General features: G+C 39.2%; 1 protein-coding gene across 3 annotated transcripts in view; it reads left to right on the top strand.

The window, feature by feature from the left end:
* The window catches only part of MACROD2 (mono-ADP ribosylhydrolase 2), an 839,235-nt gene that overhangs the window by 237,599 nt on the left and 577,437 nt on the right, over positions 1-24,199 (top strand). For all 3 annotated transcript variants that reach the window (XM_042810749.1, XM_042810757.1, XM_042810741.1), the window contains exon 5: positions 10,378-10,494. In XM_042810749.1, coding sequence (XP_042666683.1) covers positions 10,378-10,494 — 117 coding nt within the window. The remainder of the gene's footprint in view (positions 1-10,377; positions 10,495-24,199) is intronic.

Below are 24,199 nucleotides of genomic sequence, written 5' to 3'. Positions count from 1 at the left end.
GTTTTTCTTCTATATTTTGTTGCATGAGGCTGTCAGGATATGACATTGTTTTTACAGGGGAAATTGTACTTAGACTGTGTGACACTTTTAGCATGTCGCTGGAAAATATTTGGTAATTCAGTGTTTCTGAATTCTGATTGTGTGTCCTAGATCTTCTTTGGCAGGCGTTTGTCTTAGATGTGTTGCACATACAATTTTCCATCCCTTCTCAACAAAGAAGTGAAATATTTGAGACTCTTCAGTCCCACTTGTCATGCTTGTGTTAAAACGCTGGCTGCGAGAATCTTTTTCATACGTCATTTTCCAGTTAATCTAGTGTTTACCTTTTGCTTCCCTTGTGTTTATTCCATTTGAACGCATTGTAATGTGTTCAATTGGATTTACCTATTGCTAGGCAATTGTTATATAATTAATACTGTTAATTAATCTAGCTTCAAACAGCACTTTAAATTGAGAGGATTCTGTGATTGCAGACTGAGAAGCATCTCAACCAGTGGTTCAGGTTAAAAGTAAATTAGCACAAGTGAAAACCGTCCAGGAAATAAGAAAACCAGCTACTGCTCAGTAAATAATTCACAATATTTCTATAGCTAGTTAAGCCTTACTGCAAGCAAGAGGATATTCCTTTGTTGCTACTTAGTCCTGCTCCTTTATCTGCTCCTGCTGCTGCCCTAAATCTGTGTTCCTAGGAGCCCTGTGTTTTGGTTGTTTGTATGTTATTGTGGCTAACTTTCAAGCCAACTCCTTTATTTTACTGTGTATCTGTATCTAAAAATAAAAGCAAAAATCTAGTCTAAGAGGACTTAGTAATAATCCATGCAAAAGAGGCATCTTAAGTTTGCTGTTAATAGTATTTTCTTATTTAGAGCGGAACTGTCTGTGCTTTATAAAAGCTTAAGTTGGTAATGTGACTGTCAGTGTTGGTCGCTTTGAACACTGTTTCAGTGCTTGCTCTGTACATATATATTTTTTTCACTGAGTTCAGTCTATCTCGAGAACTTTGTCCATTTGGAAAGGTCTGTGTGAAGGCTGTGTAACCTGTGCAAAAACGGCTACCTGCTGAGACAACAGAATGCCTCACTGATGAAGGGACGTCTGTGAAACTAGATTTTACTAAGGAGCCGCTGCCTTCTGTGACTTAACTTTTTCTATAGGAGCTTCTTTTTCTCCTCTCTTGTGGCTTATGCATTGCTTAAACCTGCCAGGAGATTCACTGTGATGCTAAATAGTTGAGCTGACCTCTATGGGTTAGAGAGGGGAAGGGAAAAGATAGCTATTGAGAAGTTCATTAAAAACTGTTTAAAGCATAATATTTGAAATCCTGGGTCATAAAAGCTTTTCCTCTGCAGACCTGCCCAGCCTTCTCTTGCAGTTTTCTAAGGGATGTGTTGCTGTTCACCCCGCATCAAGTATTGCTTTGGTCTCCTCAGGTTCAGTGTCTTCTCCAGCAGCGTAACGCTCTTGGTGCACCCCCATAACTAAAGTGAAATCCCCATGACAGTGTCTGGTTTAATTACTTTAAGTTAGAAGCTGTAATTTAATACAGAAGCTTTCAGGCTCTCGAATTAAAAAGGCATATGTGATAGTGCCTTTGCTTCCATAGTCTGTGTGAAGAGGAGGTCTTGGATCTCATCCCCTAGCTTTCAGTGGGGAAAAAAGTAGTTATACTGAGGTATTGTTGTATTTACAGTGTGCCTGTGCAACTCCTAGGAAAGACGTGCCAGGAGCCTGTTGGACTGTGCGAATGCACACAGAAGGCTCCCATTGACACAGTCATTGTACAGTTATTACACGGTCGCCTGTTCTCTCTAAATCCTTGACCCATGCCTGACAACTGTTAGCTGATCATAGTGAATAAATTTGTATAATCACTGTGTGATTACTGCCTAATAACTGTACTCTGAGTATGCAGATACCTACTGCAGTTTAATGTAAGTCATCTGCCATGAGTGGCCCATAGTATTTTTGAAACATCTGCAAGTAATGAAGCATGCCACTGCAGCCTCCTTGTCTGTGGGCATTATCAATGGGCAAAAAAGCAAGCAGAAAACTTCTTCAGATCTTTCACAGGTTTTTTTTTTTTTCTGCTTTCGTTCTTTTCTTCTAGGCTAGCTGCGTGCTTGCACATAGAAAAATCAGTATTATTTATTTCTTTGCTAATGATTCTGTCCTCGTTACATGGAGGACTGCATAAAGATGGAAGATTCAAATGCATGTCTGAGCTTGAGATGCTCACAAAACGTTCACTGAAGAAGCCATAAAGGAAAACGTATCAGGGGTGTGTAGAAAAGACATCCTGCTACATTTGCAAGCAGCCAGTACAGCAGAGTTTAAGAATGTTTTGTAGAAGCACTGGTAACTGCTTTTTCTGCTCTTAACCTCTGTTTTTTAAGCATTTGCCTTTGGCCATTGTGTGAAATAGGGTGCTGAGATGGGGATGGAGTGTCTCTCCAGTATCTTTTTGAACAAGGCTTGTTTCGTTTACATGCAGCATCGTAACACCAGTAAACGACTTTTTTCTTTTCTTTCTAACATGAGTTTCATTGTCCTTCCAGGAGCGTTTTTGATCTTTTTATCTCCTTGTTTCTTTAGTGCTCCTCAGAGTTTAGCTTTATGTTTCAGAACAGTGCGGCAGGAAAAATAGACTGTGCAGTTCTATGCACTAGACAGAGGCTGATATCCCAGCAGCAGTGTAGTGTCATCAATAGCTTAATGACATCATGACAACAAAGAGCTGCAGTGAGATTTTAAAAACAACAGCGTGGTTATTTGCTGTGAGTTTGTGCTCGAAAGAAGGAAGCACTGAGGTGTGTACTGAGGAAGGACAGCATGGAGAGGCTGAAGGAGGCTGTGAGCTTTGTTGCAGGTGGGCATTGACTTTCTGTTTGACGTTAAATAAGTGTTAAACGGAGCCTAACTTGCAAGGGGTCATGATAGAAGGAAAAAAGGAGTTCTGATGACATCTCCCCAACTGTTTACCTGATTTAATTTCAAGGTGTTGCTGAGTTACATACATTCTGTATGTTAGAATCATAAAATCATAGAATGGCTTGGGTTGGAAAGGGACCTTAAAGATCATCTAGTTCCAACCTGCCTGCTGTGTGCAGAGTTGCCAGCTGCTAGGTCAAGTATTAGATCATGTTGCCCCATCCAACCCAGGCTTGAACACCTCCAGGGATGGGGCATCCACAGCTTGTCCGGGCAGCCTGACATCCAATCCAAGTCCCTCCCTCTTTTACTTTAAAACTGTTCTTCCTTGACCTATCTACCCATGTAAGAAGCCTCTCCCCCTCCTACTTATAAGCTTCTCTCAAGTCCTGGAAGGTTGCAGTGAGGTCTCCCCAGGTTCTCCAGGCTGAACCAGCCCACCTCCTTCAGCCTTTCTTCATAGGAGAGGAGCTCCAGCCCTCTAAGTGTCTTTGTGCCCTCCTCTGGACCTGCTCCAACATCTCAACATCCCTCTTGTGCTGGGGGCCCAGTCCTGGATGCAGTACTGCAGGTGGGCATGCATGAGCAGGGAGACACATCCGTTTCCTCTCCCTGCTGCCGCCCCTCTGCTGATGCAGCCCAGGATATTGGTGGCTGTCTAAACTGAAGGTGCATATTTAGCTATCAGAATTGTGTGTACATCTCCAGAATAGACAGAGCAACACAAACTTACACGCTCAGTTTCCTGTCTCTGGGGAGGGTGGGGGTACACATCCTCTTTCCCTATCCCTGTCTCACTTCTTTTTCTCTACACAGTCCTATTCTTAAGCAGTTCCATGTTTTTAGTTTTTAATAACGTGTATCTGTAGTAATTGCACACCAGCATGAGTGGAAATGCAGGAATTAAGCAGTGAGGTGTAGTTAAGGCTTTGTGACTCAGTAGAAGGGAAGTACTGGCACTGCCCTATTGGCTGAGGAAGGGATTTTGGAGTCTCCAGCCTTATTTCTTCAGGATGATACCACATTAAAAAAAAAATCCTGCAGCTTTTAAAGGTAAGAGATGTCGATTCCAGAAGTTGGAATCAAGTGCAGATGAACGCAAACTGAAGCGGTTGAATAGCATAGAATAACCTGAAATTTCACCAGACTTCAGCTTCTCACTGAATAAACAATAACACGCAGTCTTTCTGCTTACTGCAGGGAAGTTCTTCAGAATTAGCTGTCTCAGTTCCATTTGTAGAAGACTGTGGTGTGGCAGGTGTCTCAACATTACCACAATTAAAAGGAAGTGAGCGGTTCTTTCACACATGCCTTAATGTCAGGATTTTGGACTGGGAAAAATTGGAAAACCACTGTTGGAGGCTTTCCTAGTTCTTTTTTTACTGCCAAAAGTGTGACATTCACACAGGTTTCTCAGACCCGTGTTTCTCAGAGCCCTTATGGTGCTCGAGTGGGCTGACAGAAGTGTGAATCCTATTGACATTATAACTCCGCAGAATCGAAGCGGAGCTCTCAGAGACCGAGAAAGATGATGTCCTAAGTACGAGATGAAATGAGAGCAATATTTATTGCTTAGTTGGGAGGAATTTAGTAATCGTTAGTGTGATAGCACAACGTCTACTTGGCTTTTTGCGTACTTTTGATTTGAGTTTCTGATATCCCAAGTTTTTTGGCTATGCCGAAGAAGAAAAGGTTTGTCAGAAAATGCAAGCTTACTACTGTTACTTCTTCAAAATATGAATGGTTGGCTGTATGCAATAAATACAGCACATGCTTAATGTTTAGCAGAGTTGAGTTTTATTTTGAATCATTGATTTCCTAATTTCCACATGTCTTGTCATTCTCTAGCAAGGACTTTGGGTAGGACCTTGCAGCTGCTTTTGTTATCTTTTGATGTGAACTCCATCCAAGCTAAGGACAGCATTTTCATAAAGCATTGAGTTGTGTTTAAAATGTAATTTCTGTCTCTCTTCACCTGAACAGGCAAAAACTGTTAGTTTTTAGTAGTAAATGTGAAGTATTCCATCTAAACTATGTTCTGAAATGTAAGTTTCCTGGAGACGATATTGCAGCAGTGCTTACAGATGCCATTGTTTCAAGTAGGCTTGATGCTTGCTGTTGGTACAGCAGTAAGGGTTCTAATGGTCATGATTATTATTATGTTAAACTCCCTCTGTGTTGTGATTCAGTGATTGGCGCTGAGTGCACCTGCAGCTTTAATTCTGGCTGTGTTAAGGCCCTTCATGCAATCTCAAATGTTGATTTTGAAGTGAAGACAGACACCCAACCAATAGCTTAAGCTTTGGGATTTTAAGATCTCAGTTGTGTCTTGTTTTAACTCAGAAGTGGGCACTAAGAATGTCTGAAAACAGAAGTATTTCAGGAACTATATAGTCGGAATGTCTGCGGTGGGACAGGAACTTAATTCAGTGAAACAGCCATCTCAAAATACATGGTTCATCTGTGGTTTTTGTTTTTCGAATGGAGAATTTTAAGGCAAAGTCAGATCTTGCTTTTAATTCTTTTGGACCCTGGCTAGAAAGTACTGTCTAAATGCTAAGTATTTAAAATTAATTATGTTGGAGGCCTATAAACCAGCGCATTGATTAAAAATCTTCAGCTCATTAAACTCCCCAGCGGCACAGGCCATCTCTGTAATACAAACTGCCGCTTCTAGCGGCGGCGGCCGACTGGCATCTGTGTTGTAATCTTTGTGAGATCCCACCTTCGTTCATTACACCAGCAGCTGCTGTGTCTCGCTGGGCGGATTTGTTTCCCCCTGACAGCAGTCAGTGAGGTGCAGTTGTGCCTTTCCCAGAACTTGAGTCCAGTGAACTTTCTAGAGGCGCTTGAGCACTTCTGCAGGGTTGCTGTTGTTGCCATGTGTGCTTTTGTAGTGAGCTGTTTTGAAAGGCCCACAGGTAGTTGGGGTGCGTGTAGCAGAGGCCTGCTGCAGGCAGGGCGCACCGGGTTCTTCTTGCGTGTCCCTAGCAATATATCTGCTAAAATGATATTTTCGTTTGGTTTTTGTTTTCCTTTCTCACTCCTGGCATCTGCCATGTGCAAGAATGGCAAGGCGTCATCCATCAATTGTGCACGGTTAACTTGCGAAATAAGTAAATCTCCTGAATTTTCTGGTGGAAAACCAGGAATAAAGGTCTTGAAGGTCTTGAGAACAGGAATTACTATGAAAAAAGAGCATGTTTTCATGAGTTTTCAGAGTTTCTCAAAAAACAAGTCTGCATATGTTGTTTACACCACAGCTTCAATTTATCCAGACTCAGATGCAAGGTCACAAAAGAAGTTAGGGCTTATTATTACCAGGGGAATTTTGGATTATTTGCTGTGGTGTTTGATTACCTTACCCTATTTTATTACCATCTGCACCGCAAGATTGGTTTTGCTGAGATCTTTTTTTTTTTTTTTTTTTTTTTTTTTAAAGCAGCATCCCACGATACCCTTAATTCTCTGTTTCCTTTGCTTTTGCTTCATTTGCAATTTTAAGAGATTTTCTATACGAAATAGATTTATTCTATGTTGTAAATTAGCTACTTTTTACTATGTAACTTTAACCCTTTAATTCTGGAGAACAAACACACTTGCTTTACAAGAAATTAAATAAGAAAAAACATAACTTTTAGCATCTTTTAGTGATGTAGAAAGACGTCAAGGATTCCAGTGTTTTTAAGAACTCACTGGTTTTATAGTATGCTCATTTTGCCGGGGAGTTTTATTTTGAAACTTGATTATTTCCATGTATCTTAAGCGGTTATTTTGAGGTGACTTCTTTGTGCATCCAGTGCCATTGATTGCAGCATTTTGGAAGGAGTTTTTCTTCATTAAGGGCTTCTGCTCAATTGTTGGGAGAACAAAGTGCTGTCCCCAGTGGCTCCTAAAACTTATGGATGCGTGCAATGTGATTGCTAATACTATTTTTAATGAAAAAAGTTGCAATGGGTTTGTAATAGCTTTATGCAAGCATGAACTGCTTGAAGTATACAGTTAAATCTCAAGCCCCTTGAGCTGTTCTTCATCCCTCAAAATATCATTCCTATAAATGTGTCAAGATCTGGGAAAGAACCTTTCCATGTGCTTCTCCAGCCAAGGCAGGGTGAAATGGTGCTCTCAGTTCTTGCCAGGACTTAAAAATACCAAAGGTTTGGCATGCAGGCCAGAGGTGGGGCTTCTTGTCAGTTAGAACTGATAGTTTTGTTTGTGGGGTTTTCCCACGCCTTTCCTTGTAGTTGTGAAATGACAGCTCGCTTGTGAATGTAAATGACCCGATGTGTGTGTATATATGTGATTTCCATACGTCTGGACGGGAATGCAAGCTGTAGAAAATAGCCTAACTGAACAGAGTGATAGCTTCTGAGTTAAAGGGCATTTCTCTTTGGTTGTAGAAAATGGTGATATTGCATAATTTCTTACCTCTGTCACAAGATGCAAGTCAGATTTGAGCATAAATGAAGTGCCTGGGTTTTTATTGCTAGTTGTGCACAGTAATTCCAGGAAAGGAACAGTGGGTTGTGGTTTAATGTTTCCCAAATCTGTTTTGAAAAACGCAGAGGAGCACATATACATCAAACTGATGGTACAGATGAAGTATTTGAAACCAATATGTCAAACGTTGTTCTCTTTCTTACAAAAGTAATTGGGCAGCATGCCACCATTATCACGTAAATCTCTTCCTCCTTATTACACGGTAACATTATATCTTTGGCCATTGTTTTCCCCCGAAACCGAAGTATCTCACGTGAATGTTTTGTGCCTTCCCCCTGTGTCTTTTTGAATTAATACAGCTAAGGCATGTTTTAGCACAGGCTGAAGCACTGCACTTAGATTTGCTCATCTACTCTATCTTTGCCAATTGTTTTTCTTTATGTTATGCAGAGTGTTCAAATTTGGTAAGATGTTTCACTGCTTGGGTTGTTGCTAGAAGAATTATCAAAGTTGTGTTACATACTGGATATACTGTTGGACATACAGAATGTTTCTAGCATGATTTATTGAGTTCTCATCATACTATATGCATATGTAGATCGAAGGTCATCTCTGCGAAAGTATTTAATAAGTCATGATAGAAGAAATATTTTATTTAGACAATGGTAATTCTATTTATATATCTTTAAAAGAAGTCATTCTTCTGTGGAGTCACTGAAGTATATCAAATGCTAATGTCTGAGTTTCCATCTACGCCTGTCCACAGTATTCAATCATTTTCTGTTAAGCCATCTTTATGAGAGAAGCATGAACTTCTATTTGTTTGTTTTTGGCAGATGTCTTCCATTTTCCTTGTCATATGTCAGAATTGGCTATGATAGAATTGATTTGCCTCAGTTAAGAATTCAATTTTTTTTCAATTACCTTTTCATCCTGCTGGAGGTTGCTTCAATCAGAAAGGCTGCGTGTGGAGCTGTGGAGAGCCAAGCAGCGATGGGCCATCTGTACCTCAGCTGTGTGCTCGCTGAGAGCCTGCTTCTTCCCTCCTGAGGTTGTTTATAGATGGGGAGCTGGAGTTGACTCTCTGTTGGCCATCACAGCTGATCTGGCACGTGGTTTATTAACCTACTGGGTTTGCTAATGTACTGTGGGTTTGGACGAGGTAAATCTATGCTTCTGCTTCTCCATGGGAGGCGGCGACTCCTTTCTGCATGTTCTTTTGCTTGGCTGTGCTCTGAGCTGGACCTGGTTTAAACCGAATGTGCTTTGGGGTGAAAGAAGTTGGTTTATCGAGATGATTTGGTTGAGAGGGTGTCTGAACGAGTAACTGTATAGACAAGGGCAGGTGAGGTTGCCCAGCAGCTCAGGAAAAGAAATAGCTCAGGGTTGGAAATGCTTCATCCACTGCTGAGGGTTGTGGACTGTGTGCATCTGAGTTCTTGTCCGGTGCTTCTGAGGTGAAAGAAGTCCTTCATTGAGGACTGCAGCTTAAGTGCAGTGCTAAGCATTAACGCTGTTTTTATGTTAATGTCTCAGGAAATATTAATGTTGGTAAGGATTGTGGTGGCACTGCTTATAAAAATACAGTTGAGGTTTCAACGCATTCTGGTTTACTTATCCTGTTTGGTTTGGAAAAGCATTTCGTAATTAAGCTAAAATAATTAAATATGATGTTATGAGCATGGGAGAGATTTCCAGCATTCTTTATTTTTTTCCCTGGAGGTTACAAAATGTAATTCTTGCATTAGCATCTCGCAGTCTGTTGAGCTGAGCTGTTGGGTACACGAAGAAGGAAAACTCAGCTGAGGTAGAATAATAAGACTTGGCATCATGGCTTAGGTGGCACGGGTGAGGGAGCTCCTGAAGTTCCCTGCAGCCTGGCTGGCAGTGAGCGGTCAGATGGCCAAGCCTTGTGCTGTGCTGCCAGTCTTTGTGCCTCCACGGGGAATGGCACGCAGGCAGTCCTGAGAGTCGGTGCGTTTCCTGAAATCCCATCTGAACTTGGCTTTTCAGACCCTTTCTTGCTTTAATTGTTTCAAAAGTGCTGTTGGGAATTGGTGTAGCTTCGAACTGGTTAAATATGAAATAAAATATTGAACAACACAAAAATAGAATCTATCTTTCTTGTATAAGCAGGAATTTGTTCAGCCTTTATTCTTCAGCTTTGTAACTTTTCTGAATTGAATTGTAATTCATGCAACGCTTATTTCTTGTAGTGGATCTTCATGGCTGCTGCTGACTTAGGGCCTTCATGTAGCTACTGTGTCAGTGCACACAGCATTTCCTTTTTTTTGTTTGTTTCCTTTTTCTTTAACTTTTTTTCCATAATTACAGTAAATGATTTCTTTGATTGCATGTTGAGTGGGCAGAAATGCTGTGCCAGCAGCCTTTTTTTTTTTTTTGCCTTTGCTACTGCTACTATTCTTTTGCTGCTTCCCAAGGGTAAAAAGATCTATGCACTCAACTAATTTTCTTGCATACTTAGCTGCAATTGCAACCTTTAGTAATTATTATTTAATTAACTCCAGAATATTGCACGGATCATGCAAAACAAAAAAGAAAAAGGAAAGAATAAAGGTCAAAAGAAAGTACTTTTGTAAATTTTGAGTTCGTGAACCCATAAGCGTTATTTCATGGAGTTTTTGTTTAAGGCCTTGACAGGACATTGACATTAACTGGCCTGCATAGTTCTAGAAGAATCAGAGCTATGTAGAGAAAAAGAGTTTGGTATTTATCTGGGAATCAACGTTATTGTCATAATAGAAAGAGGGAATTTATTTGAGCCTTGAATAAAAGCACTTTCTACTATGGAAATTTTAATTTCCAATGACTGTTTCTGGCAGAAAAAATGTTTGTTTGTACTTGGATGTCTGATTGTAGATCTGTACCTGTAAAAATGAACAGTAAATGGTGGTGGCCATGCATTTATTTGAATGCCAGTCACACGCAGTTTGAATGCACAAAAAATGTTTTTTTAATAAATAAATTGTTCTGGGTTTGCTTTTGCAGTGGACGGCTGTATACACAGAGCTGCTGGGCCCTGCTTACTTGCTGAATGCCGCAACCTGAGTGGCTGTGAGACTGGACAAGCAAAAATTACGTGTGGATATGACCTACCAGCAAAATGTAAGTCATCTCCTCTTAGCTGCGTTTTGTTTTACGCACGTGGAGCTGGTATGCATGCTTTATTTCCCTGTAGTCTAATTCAACAAGGTATTCATTTTACAAGGTTAGCAGAGGGACTTAATTAAGCATGTTCTGTAATAATGTCTTTCCCTCAAAGCAATTCAGGCTTTTCTAAACGATTATTTCACCTATGTTATCCGATGGAAACTCACATGTCTCTAAAATACAAAACATCTTCCGTGTTTATTTTTCTTGCGAGCTAAAACGTATCCTTTCATATGCATAATAAAGGATTTGAAATGCTTTATGAAGTATGAACAAAATATACATTATCATATTTAAGATCCATGGAGACAGGTTTTGGGAATGTTGCACATTTCATATTCTTCATGCAGATTTGTTGATTGTGAATACTTTGATAGCTGAGGAGATCAAAGTGATGTATTGTGTTTTTCAGCTGCTATGTTGAGGCTGATTGGCAATTACTGTGAAGGCATCTGTCACGCTTTAGCTTTTGGTGGAGTGCAGATCAATGTTGAAATGCTTTTGCACTTTGAAAGTGCAATTGACAAAATTCTCATCTTATTTAAAACAGGAAGAAGGCTATTTGACCTTGTCACATAGTTGTTGAGCTGGTCTTGGAAAAAAAAAATAATGTGTTGACATCATGTTGGTTGGACAGCCTGTTGTGTAAGAGTCAAATGTAGGCAATCTCTTTAAGAATATGAAGATATGATGATACAAATATCAAGAAAAGTGTATAACTAGTATTCAAACTTACTTTAATGTGTTCAGCACTTGTAATATGGCTCATTAAAGTATTTCAGATCTGTTCCCTTAATTTGTTTTAGGCTGTTCCCACGTAAAATCAAATGCATAGTGCAGAAACAAGTATCTTTTCAGGTTCCTGTGGCTCTTAACACCTTACAGAGAAAAGAGTCTGGTTCCAGTTGTTTGTTGGCACCTTCTGTGGTGATGATGATAACGATGATAACTGGCAGTTATTTCCTTGACAGTGATAATTGCTATATGTAGGAAAAATTTCATGTGTTTTATATGTAGATTTACCACGTGGTTAATTTATTTAACATGGTCAATATTAATTATTTATGAAAGGTTTATTTGCCTTCGGATTGGGAAATCTGAGGAAATCCCATGTGATGCCTACTTTGGGGTTTTCTATGTGATCAAAATCATGACCAGATTCCTGCAAAAAAAAAAAAAATGATAAGGTTGTTGGGTAACATTGTCTCTGTTGTGAATTTTTGAGGTCTAATTCTTGTACTCTAAGAAAAAAGACAGAAAGAAGGAAGGAAAAAATCTTGGGAGTCACAGGAAAGTGACTCGTGCGTGGGTACTTCATTCCTCCCATGTATTTCAATGAGAGAAAATAAATGTACCAAAGCAATGAGCACTGAACTGTGTTTGAAAAAGATAGGGTTGTGTCTGAGACATGGCCTCCCTTTAAATTTTATAGGAGTTTAATAGGTCTTGCTTAAGTTAGGTTTGTGGAATTGGATTATGATTGAAGGCTATAAGGAATTTTTGAATTTGTTCTTCATATAAGAAAACAAAATAATGAGAAAACCTTGTATCACTTGTGGTTTGAAATAAAACCTGTAACTACCTGTAGAGAAAAGCCAATATTCTGCTTAATTGATATTCTTTGAAATCAAGTTGCATCAAAGGCATGTCTATTTATATATGATCATGCATCAACATGAAATGGGGAAAGGATGCATTAACTGGCAAACAGGCAAAAGGAGGGAAATAGGCAGTTTTTGTGCAGTCTGACAATTAGTTACTCTTGGCTTAGGCTATTTCCTTAAAATGTATTTGTGTTCATCAACTGCTTTCTTTTGCTTTTCCTTTTAGAAGCTCTTGATTATGGGTCATTAAATTATTGTACCATGTAAACTCTGAAAGGGATCAAACAAGCTGAAGTCTGTTCTCACATTTTAGAGGGTTTTAGAGCCGCCTAATATCTTTTGCCTCTCTGTGTCGCTTTATTGTACCAGTATGACAATGTAAATGTATTTTACATCTGATTTTTGCAATGAAGCAGCGATGTGACAGGATGTCCTGACTCTCCCATCCAGGTGTTCTGTGAAGCAGTTGTGCAAGTCAGCAATTTGTTTGAAGCCATAAGTGAATGGATAAGTGCCAGCTTTTGAGTTTGCTTTTCACCTAGTTGTGTACGTGAGACCTACAATAATCAATGAACAGTTTAGGGTAATGATTTTTTTGTTGTTTCTGGTCTTCATGAGATTGTAATTAGATGAGTAACGATTTCAAATGTGAAATATAGTTCTTACTGTGATGAACTGTTATTTTTTGTTGTTTAGCAGAGTTGTAGATGTTCCAGTCATACTTCCTACCCCTGGGATTTTCCCATCTCTAGTTCTCACCTCTAGTTTCTGAAATCAGCAGAGCTGCTCTAGGGCCGAGCAGTCTACCCATGCAATGTGTGATGCAGGACTTGGGCTTAAACTGCAAACTCAGTGTTAAAGAAGGTCTAGGATTCTAAGGTCATGCAACGTATTGCGTAGATTTACAGGTAACGTGGAGGAAGCTGGAATTAAGTTGGCTTTTTAAGGAAAAGGAAATCGATAGTTGATAAAGTACTGTGGCTCTCAACTTTATAAACAATTGTATCTTTATTGTATAATTAGCTGCATTGACTTAAATGAGAACAGGTGTGATAACTGCTTTTTCACAAGTGAAAAATGGAGAAAAAATGCCTAAGCAAAGTGCAAAGATGTGTGGCAGAAGCCGGTCTTCTGTGTTTTGTTCTAGTAGTTACATCTGTCACATCAGTCTCTGGAGTACACAAGTAACAGTAAGTGCTTAGGGAGAAAATACATGAAGTTGTGTTTTTTTTTTTTCCCCTCATCTTTTCGTCTTAGTAATGTGAACAGACAAAGACTGATGTGTCTGAAGCCTAGAGGTGTTGCTTTATGGGCTTTTCAAGATATATTTTTGGAAGCCAAAGAATAGTCTGGAAATAGAGGTGAAATCAAAATTAGTTTTCTAATTACCAGTTAATGTACCACTCAATACAGTGTTACAGAAGTCAGTATAATCACCATCTACCTTCTGTACTGCAAAAGCCTACTCAGAGACCCTCAAATGCCAAACAAGTTATTTGTTGAACATGCAATTTGGTTGATGTAATTTGTTGTTGTCTTTCAGCAGACACCTATTTGTACACCCAACTTTCTATTGCGCATTGGAGTTGCAAATGCATCAATTTTTGATCAGATATATTCCTTTAATGCTTTTCTGAAGGAATAACCAGTTACTTAACTTTTGTACCTCATATTGTTATTCCTGTTTAAAGAAAAGTTTATTCTAGAACTTGTGCAACTGGTCTTCAAACAGTGAACAGTGCTTTTACCCCATTATGCTTTAAACAGCAGATGAGAAGTGTCTGTTGAAAGCTCTACTAATGCCAGTGCTCCTTCTTGTTTGATTGATGGTCTCAGTTGGTCTCTGTTGGTTCAGAAAATGGTCTGAATGTGAATTGTGTTTATAGCTGGAGCCAAGGGTGCACAACAGCCTCATGGCTTGTTATCTGCTTGTAGAGGTCCGCCATAAAAAAGAGCCCATCAGAACACATTAAAAAATAGAGTCCTGTTATACGAGGGTTTTAATGGCTTTGGAACCAACTGAAGACATGGTAACATCTGAAATAAGGAAGTGGTACACTAAGTTTGGCAGGAAAGGAATCTCCGAATGAACTTTTTCCTACTGTTAATATTTCTAATAATCATTTCTTTCTTTTTATGAAAATATGCTTGATAATAAAACCCCCAAACCTGGGAAAATAAAATCTTAGGGTCTCTAGAATGCGGTAGAGCCAACCATTGGTAAATTAAATCTGAAAGTGTGACTTTGAGTGAAAGGAAACACTTTGCTGGAAATGCTACGCAGTCTCTAATATATTGTTTCTGTTGTTAATAAAGCTGTAAAATTTAGAACAGTTCTTTCTGTTTTGATGTTGCAAGTGCTACAAGCAATGTTGTCTAGGAAATGCTGTATAGACTTCTGGTCTATCTGGAGTAATAATGTGCATGTGCTCTCAAAGACAGTTCCTGCTGTGAAATAAGTAGCTAGTGGAAGTGCTAGTATTAAACACAGTAGGAAGAATCAGCCTTTCAATTTGTTTAATCAGATTAAAAAGTAGAGATTAAAAAGCGGAGATTAAAAAGAGTGCTACTACTAGATCCATAATTTTTGGTATTTAAAAGATTTAGACGAACATTTGGAGTGTGTTATTTTAATGTAAGGCTGTAAAGGTGGAGAACTTAAAACTCTATATTTGCTTGGAGACTGCTTACAGTTCTGTAATTAAAAGGTTGATTAGACAGAAATGGAACTCCAAAGACTGTATTCCACTACTCCAAAGCTGATCAGTTGAAAAATGAAGAGTAATATTTAAGCATATTATCCAAATTCCCTGGATTCCTCAAAGAAGTTTGCTCCTTTTCTTACTTCTGAAACCTTGGTTGATTTAATAATATTTATAACTTCAAGGATGTGCAAGGCTGAGAGATGTTTTCTTTTGTGTTTAAAAAAAAAAAAAAAAAGTTTTCTTTGCACAATTGCTGTGCATTTTACCCACTTTATTTTTCTTTTCATGAGAGATTTGGGGGAATTGAAAAGAATGTGAGTTGAAAAGGACTGCATTAAAGGTGACCAATATGTGTCCAAAAAAGGATTGTTTGGAGAAGACCGACTTGGCTATTATTTCCCTCTTGGTCAGGGTTCTCAGCCTCCACCTGCCACAGCTTTTAAACAGTTCATTGAAAAGAAATATGCTACCAGACACACAACTAGGTAGAAGTTTGATGAAATTTCAGGTGAAGAAGACTACTGAGAATCAGAGGGTGATACAGTCGTTAATGTGATTGACGATCTGTGATGTTAGGGAGGAGTGTCTTCATACTCCTTGCCTTTGCACAGCAGCATCACATAATTGTCAATGTTCTGCCTAAATGGAGTGAGACAATGAAAAAAGGTTTAGCCCAAAACAGCTCTAGACATGTATTTTCTGAATCAGTTGTTTGATGCTCTTTGTAATACTTTGTAAGTCTTCGTCGTTAATTAAACATTTAGAATTAATTTGAAGACAGGGCAAAGGAAAGTATTATTAATCAAAGGCTGAGACCCCTCGTGCTTGAGTGATGTTCTTATTTAGATTTCAGTGAGAAAGGAATTTATTGTTAACAAAACCACTTGTGATGTGTTCTGTGCCTGATTTTCAAAGTTTGTTTTGTTCTTAGAAAGTTGGTATTATGCATTTTATAATGATTTTGAAAGTAAGTGCAGTGATGCATTTATTGTGTTTTAGTGTGGTGCAATTGGCTTCAGTCATCTTAATGACCTGCGATAGTTTCCATTTACAAAAGGATACACTGGGTGTGCTACGTATGTGTTGGAAGGGAAATGTACACAATTACTTCAATGCTAGAAACTTTTTGGATTTTAGAGCTGATTTAATGTCGTAGTGTAGAGCTTGATGGCTTGTCCCTCTCTTCTGCATGTACACAATAAGAGAAAATCAAGACTCATGGATTTATCACCTTCAACTACTCCAGTTCAAACATCTCTTCCAAACCTTTCATTGGTTTGGGAATGGGAAAAGGGACAAGTGCTTTAGCTACTAGTTGAAAAGGGCTGATATGAATCAGCAAGAATCTTCCATCATGACACTACACAGTCTTTGTTCTCGTATGTGAGCCTAGCTCATGTACAGTTTTTAGTGGGTAGGCTCTTTAAAGATTAATCAGTGAATGGGCTGGTGTGTATTTGTTAGTGCTCTGTGCGGCGTCTTGCTGTGGTTAACTTAAAGCACGTGCTGCTGGAAATCCTCGTTTCAGATCAGGTTGTTCAGTTAATAGATGTATGTGTTGTGGCTAAAGGAAGTGTTTTACTATTGATCCTTACTACTAAATCTGAATTGTGCTCTTCACTGCATGCTACGGACCTGTCACCAAACGCTGAACGCCACTGGTATCTCATGTATATGAATATGATGCAATGGCAGGCGGCAGAAGCCTGATGCTGCTCGTTTTCCTCTCTGGCCTTGTTTCTGTAATTCTGGACTGGAATAGTTTCTGTAAGGGTCCAATTCTTGGTCTTGCTGAAAGCAGTTGCAGAACAGAACTTGCAGCATCACTTGACAATGTCGGCAGCCCACCCTTTTTATAGCACACGTCCCCAAAGCCAGTGTTCCCAGTGCTGAGTTCATCCCAGGGAGACCCCAGTGACGACAAAGGAAGGTGCTTGCAAGTTGAAAATACTCTCCTAATGCCTAATTTATGTGTAAGGAGCTATTTAGATTTCTCCTCATTAGTTAAAAACAATTTTCACTCCAATATGCCTTAGCACTCAGCTGGCTGGTACTCATTGCTCAGACATTTTGGGGCTGACACATTTTATTTCCTCCATATTTGAACATAGGCTGATTCGTTTACTCAAATAATAATAAAAAATCAAATGGGTATCAGAAAAATAAACAAATTTTCTGATAGTTAGAGTCAGCTTACAAGGAAGAAGGGTTATAATGGGTTATAATGGAGATGTTTATGCTCCTTTAACTGCAGTGCTCGCTGCTGTTCCTGCTGTAATATGTTCCCTCAGTAGCCAAAGCATACACTCGGTACTTGAAAAATTAATCTTTGATGCATGAGATTTTGTCTGCCTGAATTTTGCTTGTCTCTTTTTAAATGGTGATAGAAATTGCTTACTGTAGTAAAACACAACATTAACCTCATAGTGTGCTGGCACTTTGTGATTTATGCTGGGTTAGTCTCTGAAAAATATGCAGCCTGTCTCCCAAACCTGGGCTCAGCTTATAAAATATGTTGGCGTGGGCTCAGGCCTTGAATTGGAGCACTAACTGCTGATCCTCCATCTCCCTGGAGTAGGAAAAAAGTTTAAAATGGTTGCCTCTCCGAGGTCATTAACTTCGTATCATTTATTGAGATTAATAATTACTGTATTATTGTAGCTGGGATGTTTTAAAATGAGGGTGGCCTAGTTTTGTTTCTTACAAGCAAACTGTAGGACTCCTCCTTGTGCCGAGTCTGCATATTTTTTGGCCCAAACTGTGACACAGTATTTGCAAGAGAAGCACTCAGATAGTTGAGAACAAATAAGGACACAACTCTTTCAGTTCTCCTCTTTTGAAATAAAGTGGAAAAAAAAAAAAAAATAGATGTGAAAAGGTGCTGTGATTTTTTTTTTTTCCCATGAATTTTTGCTTCTTTTGCTCTCAAACCTCACTGTTCGCTTGGAGTCTAGAGCTGCTATTTTTATTTTTATTATTTTTTTTTTTCTGAATGTATTTTGAATTAATATTACTGAGGAAAAGTTCATCTGTTTCGAGAGGAGTTCTTTACCTATAATCTAATTCCTTTTGGTCAGTCTAAAGTTTCAGAAGGTCCTTGTTTCAACCAGCAAAGAAGAGGAATCCTGAGGCTGTTTTGCACAAACGAAGCACGCAGACCAAACCACGCTTTAGTATCCATTAGTTTGTCAAAATTGAGGTCAATGTTTTGAAACATTTCAGGAAGAAGACATCAGGTGTGAGGCTGCAGGGCATAAATAATGTTTTAATTGCTGCAGGGAAGAGTCTAAACACTGATTAACCAGATAGTCAGTGAAAGGAAAGGAGAGAAGAGAAGAAGAAAGGAAAAGAAAAAAAGAGAAAAGGAAAGAGAGAAAAAAAGAACGAGAGGAAAGAAAAAAGAAAAGGTATCATTTTACCTGATGTAGATACTGCTTCACTACAGAGGGAAATATGCCTTAATCTAGGATGTTTTGTATTTGAGTATGCATATCTGAGTCACAAGGGTTTTCTCCTGCAGCGCGATGAATTTAAGCAAAATTTGGGTCCCTGAGTTTTTTAAGCATTTGATAGTATCTCTTTTTATTCTACAGTGCCTTGAAATAGGGAAACACGTTGATACTTCTGTATGTTTCCAGAGATCCATGTCTGCATATCTATGAATAAGTCTGTATTTTCTGTGTGCTTGCACTGTCAGTGTTGCAGAATATTTACAACATTCTGTGGCTTGCAAATATTACAGTCCTAGGACCAGATTTATGAGGAAAGTGTATTAACTGTATTTACAGCACGGTGCTTGCGGTGTGTACTTTCCTTATAGCTGCTTCTGCCCACATGCTGGTTTGTAGGTGAGTGTAATTTGTGTAATATAATTTACGCAGTAAGAAGCCAGAAGAAAATGTTAATTAAACAATTGTCACCCACTTTGAATTATATCTTCTTGCGTATTCCTATTGACTATTTGTCATGTTGAAATCTCTGCTCTGGCCTCCTCAGCAAGAGAGTTACGCTGAATTCCCTTTCACCTGGGACACAGCGATCTGAACTCTGTTATGTTTTCTACTGACGTATGAGAGATGGACAGAGAAATGCCCAACCGTGTTTCTGTTGTGGTGTTGCAGAAAGGAGTGTGTGATCTATCACTGCACACTGCTCAGTAAGCCTCTTATTTAGTTCTCCTACCAAGTAAAAATACTTGGTAGGTTTCCAAGGTCTTTCCAAGCTTATAAATAAATAAATGCATAAATGAAGAAATGCTTTGCAACACTAAAAATAACCCCTTTGATATCTAATTATATTTATGTCTGTCTGGATCGCATTTATCTTTTTGTAACTTCCTTAATATGCTTTCAGTATAATTTTATACAACGTTCGTGTTAGCATTAAAACATGTGGGTTGCTTTTAAGAAAGTCAGAATACAGTAAGAATGTTGTGTAATTTCTCACAGCCTGCAAGCTATAAACAGCAGGTCATCAAGACTGAACTGTTTGAAGCACCCATGAACACAAAGGAGGAAACATTTTCTCATTGAAGCCGTGTTGTAACAGCCACGTTTTTCATTTTTAATTCCCTCTGCAGAACGGGGGGCGGGGGGGACTCTGAAGATGTTGCATGAAGCAGAGAGGGAAATCCCCACGAGACATTGAGAGGTGTCACGGATAGCAAAATGATGTAACATCATGTGCTCTGAAAGCCTGCTGTTTTCGAAATCGCCATTCATTCATGTGACAGATTGCATTTTTTGTCAGGTGCAGTCTTGGCAGAGGCATAATCTCGTTCAAAACAACTTTTTCCCAAAATGGAGAAGAATTTTTTCTGGGGAAGACTGTTCATTTAAAATTAATTTGTTGTAATACAGCCCTGTTCATGAGAAGCTGAAAGTGAAGTGAACGCAAAATTGACTGGGGAGCCATGAATGTTGTTGGATTTCTTTCAGTTTAGAGAGTGAACATAAACAAAGGCACAAAGCAAGTCATTTTAAATCAGAATCTTACATTTGGCAATGTAAGACAACTTCAGAAAAGGAATTTGGCTTTGAAGGATTTGCCAGAAATTAAAAAAATAAAATAAAATAAAACCATCTCTCCATTGCTGCCCCTTTACTGTGTGATTTTTGCAGGCCGTAAAACTCCCCCTCTTCTTCTGATTTCTCGTTAAAGGATCTGCGTTGCTTAGGGACCATGCATAAATGGAGTCTGCATTTGACACAAGAATCAGTTTTAGGCAAGGCTGGTAGATCCCTCTGGATAGCAAAAACAAGCAAAACCAGCAGTGACGAGAAAAACAAAACAGAACAACAGCAAAAAACCCCCCACATTAGATGAAGATCTTTGCAGTGGTTATGGTGAAAATGATTCCCATGTTGTTCTTGCCTTCCTCACCAGCTGATGCCCAGGAGTTGAATTAGCAGTGGTGCAGTATGGCCTGGTGAGGGAGGGTCAGCCTGTGCCGGGGAGTCGCAGGGAATCCATGTCCTGTTTGGTCAGCTGCTGTGCCACTGAGCCAACCCAGGAATCAACAAGGCAGGAGTAAAGAAAGCTTGGAGACAAGTTTCAGCCCCTGGGGAGTTTCAGAGCATCAGAGAAGAGGCAGAAGATCTTTGTCAGGGGTCTCTGATCTTGAAGGATGCTCACACATCCTATTGCAGCTGTGAGTCCACCAGGACTCTATCAGTGTGGAACTTTTAATTAAACAGCTGGGATATCTGAGTTTTTCTCCATCTTAATGAGAGAAAAAAAAAAAAAAAAAAAAAAAAAAAACACCAAAAAAAACCAACTCTACATTCCCCTGACACTTCTTGTCAAATGAATGCATTTTGTAGTGCTTCAAGACCTCTGACATCCCGGACAGGTTTCATCGTATTCTTTCCCTGTCATATTGTTGTTAATTTTAGACAATGTTTTATTTAGCTTCTCCACCAGATGGTTTTATCAAAAAGAGCAGTTAGTTCATGGGCCAGGGAATCTCGTGTTCATGTGTAGAGAGTGCGTCTGAAAATACAGGGAGACCGTCTTGGTCTTTTCCTTTTAAGAGACCTGATGATTGTGACTAAGAAACCAGGGTCACATAAATGAGTAAATCCCCTGTGTGGCAGGCACGGTATGTTCAGAAAGGAACTTTTCTGAGGTGGGATGAGGCTTCCAATTGTGCAGCAGAGAGCTCGGGGGGCTTTGGCCTTTCCACACGCAGCAGTGCTGCTCGGTGCCGTGTCCTGTGCTGCAGGAAGACATCTGTGCTGCTGTTGCTTTTCTTCTCCCAGACCACTCAGAGCTGTGCTCGTGCCTGCAGGGTTGCAGACCAGAAGCACCTGTTTAAAAATAACATAAAAATAACAGCAAAACCCTGTGTGTAACCTGCAGTGAGTAGATGGGGAGGCATGACTGCAAAGGGCAATGGAAAGTCTCCAAATTTGATTGATTATCATTGATGACAGAGGAAAATATCTTGGTTTTTTTTATTTATATATATTTAATATTCTGTGCTTAAAAAAAATATTCTTTGTTATGAAAGTATAAGTGCATTTCAGGTAATCCGTTGAACAAGTGTGGTAATGATTTTCTGTCACTGAGCCCAGGGTTGGATTTGAAGCAGGAACGTGTAAGCAAAAGGCTCTGTAACCCATTAACAAAACTAGCTCCTTATAAGAACCTTGCTTTATTAAATAGGTGGAGATTTGTATTAGTTGCAGGTTGTTATGTCACTGTTTCCTTTTTTTCTTACTTGTTCAGGAGGTGACTTGGAAGGCATAAAACAAGGAGAGCTGTGGGCAGGGCTTGTTACTCTGCACTGTGCTCTACAATAAATGTTGTCACCTGTCCCTGTTGCCACTTCTGGCCATGTGTGGTACTTGTGGTTGCTCTGTTCCCACCGTTTCATCACTTCTCTGTGCCAAATGTATCTCCCTGCCCACAGCAGAGGAATTTAATGTGTTTCTCTGATACCAAGCTTTGAATTTAACCATTAGCTCCAGGCTATCCTTAGTACAAACCTGTGTGAAAGCTCATTTGGATTACTGTGTACTCTGTTGCAGAAATTGTAGTGGAGGTGTGCTGTTAATATTTGGAAAACAATGTATTTACTTAGCAATGTTTAAAACATTAAAGTGGCCCTATTTGCTTACAGTAGGTGGATGCTCAACAGCAGGAGCTGTGATTTGGCTCCGAGCCCAGCATCCATTATATCATGCACCTTTAGCCTCCAAATTGATAAAATGGCAAGCGTACAATTAACAGATTTAACAGAGTCTCTTATCTAAATGCTGTGCTGGCAACTTTATTATCCCCACCCCTGTTTTCATACTTCTTCCAACATCCCCCTTCCAGAACTTTCTTGATCCAGCATTGTTATTAGTGTTCTCTCCAGGTTGTTGGTGTGCCTGTTCAGAGACTGATAGAATATCTTCCATCAGTTTAGTGTTTTCCCTGCCATCCTTCATTCTTTCCCAGCTGTTGTTTCTTTTCCCTTCATTGTCCAGCTTGCTTCCATTTGATGTGAACTTTTGATTTTAGTGTCTCCCTGTATTTCTTCATGGCACATAATGAAAGAAGCGCTTCCTCTGAGCACGAGGTTGGGTCTAAATCTTGGACTTTGTTGAAGTCAAACTGATTTGAATTAAGATTGAGAGTGTATTGCTATCAACTGTATGAGAAACATGAGCTTGGGCTATGGAGAGATAAAAATAACTGTCAAATCCAAAGCAAACAGAAAACTGTTCTCATTCATCAGGTGTCTGTGTAAGTCGGCTGTAGCGTTTCCTGCTGATCTGGAAGTGTTCTCAGCAAAATGTTAATTCACACTACAGTTAGTTCACAATGCAGCTTCGGTAAGTGTAACCAAAGGTCCTTAATTTTTCATCTTGGTTATGCGCCTTGTTTTGATATATCTATTAGGAATGTGATTGACATTACTTTTTTTCTGTATGAGGAGGTGCAGTGAAAAGAGACAAGGTACTTGATATGTGCAATGCTTTTTTCTATGGGTACAGGGAATACCTCTTAATTTTTAACAATCACGGCAAATCGATCAAGCCATGAATATTTTGAAGTGCATTTTTTCTGCTTCTTCCTTCCTATCAGATGTTGAGAAATGACCGATTGCAGTTTCTCCAAGTTGCAGGAACTAGTTGGTGCTTGCCTTCTGATCAAATGCAGTCTTAAAATGTAATGATTTATAACAGGCCAGGCTATGATTAAGAGCACGGAGTTTTAACTTGTGAATACTTGACCATATAAAAGCCATAATCAACAGGAGTAGATGGCTTGTGATGATTTGCTGGATGAGAAATCCCTTCTTTATTAAGGCATTTGTTCACGAGATGAGTTTTGTCTGCAACCAGTCTCATGATGCACACTGTCTATGAAATTATCAGTTGTATTTTGAAGAACAACACGTGCCTGTCTGATGCTTGAGGTCTTCATGGAGAAAAAAGTGTACGTTCAACTGGTGTTGTGAATAAGTGTTTCTTTACCTTGCATACTGCAGCGTCACTCATGCTAGTTATCCTGTTGAAAGTGTCTCAAAACTTTGGTACAAATCATGCTTTTTTGCCTTTTTCAGTGGTCATTGTTTTTGAAAGCTGGAGAGACTTCTTTGATTCTTAGCTTTTAGTCTGAAACAGCATGCATTTCTTCAAACATAATGTACAAAGGAAAGGATCTCACAGTCCCTGCTTACACAGAGTCCTCTAATTTTAAAGACTAAAGGTATTCATTTGAGGGTAGTTCCAAGTAAAAAGAAAGTCTCTTGTGGCAGAGTGGATGTCTGCAGGTGTTCTGATCTGCAGTATTGTGGTCTGGGAGATTTCACCTTCACGTTTAGGGAGTTCATTTGGGCTAATCAGGATTGGCAACTCTGCGTAAATGAGATTGGAAATGAAGCTTGGAAACAGAACTTATTTTAAAGAAAGTATTTGGATTAAAGAGGCAGTGATGTATTTATCTTACCATTTTCCTCTTCAAGCTGAACATCCTTTAATGTTTTCGTATTTTGTTGAATTATATTAAAAATATAAAAATGTAGAGGGCAATGAGGTGGATCATCAATAGGTCTAGTTTTTTTTTCCCCCGAATATATCACTCTTATGTCATTTACTGGGATCTGCATTGCAAGCATGACTGTAACGTACAGAGAATTCAATCTTAACTAACAAACTGAGAAAGAGAAGAGTAAATGGGTTTTTCTTCACTTTGATTTGTTTTCTTGAGAACAACTTTCCAAAGGAAGGAATGTGAGATTATGGGTTCTATTTAGGTGGCTTTCATTGTAAGAGCAGCCAGAGATGCTGTTAAACTGTTTCCCCCTGACGTCCTGCTGAAATCCACTGAAGTCAGCTGGAAAACTGACAGCACCCT

This window comes from Centrocercus urophasianus, unplaced genomic scaffold (genome assembly GCF_019232065.1).
Source record: "Centrocercus urophasianus isolate 14NV4802_14NV808 unplaced genomic scaffold, USGS_Curo_1.0 seq_10, whole genome shotgun sequence".
NCBI classification, from domain to species: Eukaryota; Metazoa; Chordata; class Aves; order Galliformes; family Phasianidae; genus Centrocercus; species Centrocercus urophasianus.
Note: the sequence above shows the minus strand (reverse complement) of the source record. Positions and strands in the feature narration are given on the sequence as shown.